Below are 1,182 nucleotides of genomic sequence, written 5' to 3' on the forward strand. Positions count from 1 at the left end.
TCAGCTGAATTCTCTGCTGAGCCAGCAGTGGGGCATAAAAACCCCGATGTCCCCCGAGTCCAACGTCACCCAAACCCTGCTGGGTCTGACTTTGCTAATCCGGGATCTAAACGCAGACTCTGGGCTCGCTCCTGGCTTTTGCTGTGCCCAGCAGTGCTGGAATGTTCCCCAGGCTGGGCTGACACCGACACTTCCCAGTTTAAAACCAGGAAAGGTCTCCTGTGTGAGAGTCCAGCTCTGAGCAAGGTGAGAGAGAAGCTGGTCCAGAATGCTGATAAATTCACATTCTGCTGCTGAAAAAAAATTTAATACATTATAATTAATTAATTAATTATTAATATTTATTGGTTGATGGATTGATTTAAAAATTAGTAAATAAAAGCAGCTGGTCTGGGCACACCCAGCTCTGTGGGGAATATTCCTGGGAATGATGGGGCTGCTCCAAGGGATGACCTAGGGGATTTTTTCCCCCTTCCTGCCACTGTAAAACACCATGATCCCACAAAAGCTGGAGCAGGACTCTTCCCTGGAACAGCTTTAGCACTTTATAAATGTCCCAGGCCAGGCTGGACGGGGCTTGGAGCAACCTGGGATAGGGGGAGGTGTCCCTGCCATGGACAGGGCTGGAATGGGATGATCCTTAAATCCCTCCCCATCCAACCAGTCTGGGATTCCATGTAAATAAACACCCAGGAGGCAGCAGGATGGGTGATGGAGCCACCCAGGATTATCCCCAGGGAATATTTCCTGGCTGGATTTCTCGCACTCCTGCAGCTCCACTCGGCCCCTCAGGCCTGGTAATGAAAGGGTTTTCCCTCGGGATAACTGTCCCTGTGTGCGCCCCACAGGCACTACCACAGCATGGAGGTGTTCACCCACTACGACCTCCTGAACCTCAACGGCACCAAGGTGGCCGAGGGACACAAGGCCAGCTTCTGCCTGGAGGACACGGAATGCGAAGCAGGTCTGTGCCAGAGCGCCGTGTCCCGGGAATTCCCTCCTCTTCCCAAGCAAGGGATGACAGCTGCCAAGGGCTGAATGTGGCCTGGCAGGAGCCAGGAACCAGTCCTGGGAGGATGGGTGGGATGGAGGGATGGAGGGATGGAGGGAGGGGATGGATGGATGGAGGGATGGATGGATGGAGGGATGGATGGATGGATGGAGGGAGGGAGGGATGGATGG

The 1,182-nt window shown here is 53.7% G+C and overlaps 1 protein-coding gene across 1 annotated transcript in view; it reads left to right on the plus strand.

The window, feature by feature from the left end:
- Positions 1-1,182, plus strand: part of LOXL2 (lysyl oxidase like 2) — a 59,051-nt gene that overhangs the window by 46,720 nt on the left and 11,149 nt on the right. The window contains exon 11 of the mRNA XM_017732346.1: positions 849-1,010. Within this exon, the coding sequence (XP_017587835.1) occupies positions 849-1,010 (162 nt within the window). The remainder of the gene's footprint in view (positions 1-848; positions 1,011-1,182) is intronic.

This window comes from Corvus brachyrhynchos, unplaced genomic scaffold, assembly GCF_000691975.1.
Source record: "Corvus brachyrhynchos isolate BGI_N302 unplaced genomic scaffold, ASM69197v1 scaffold150, whole genome shotgun sequence".
NCBI lineage: Eukaryota > Metazoa > Chordata > Aves > Passeriformes > Corvidae > Corvus > Corvus brachyrhynchos.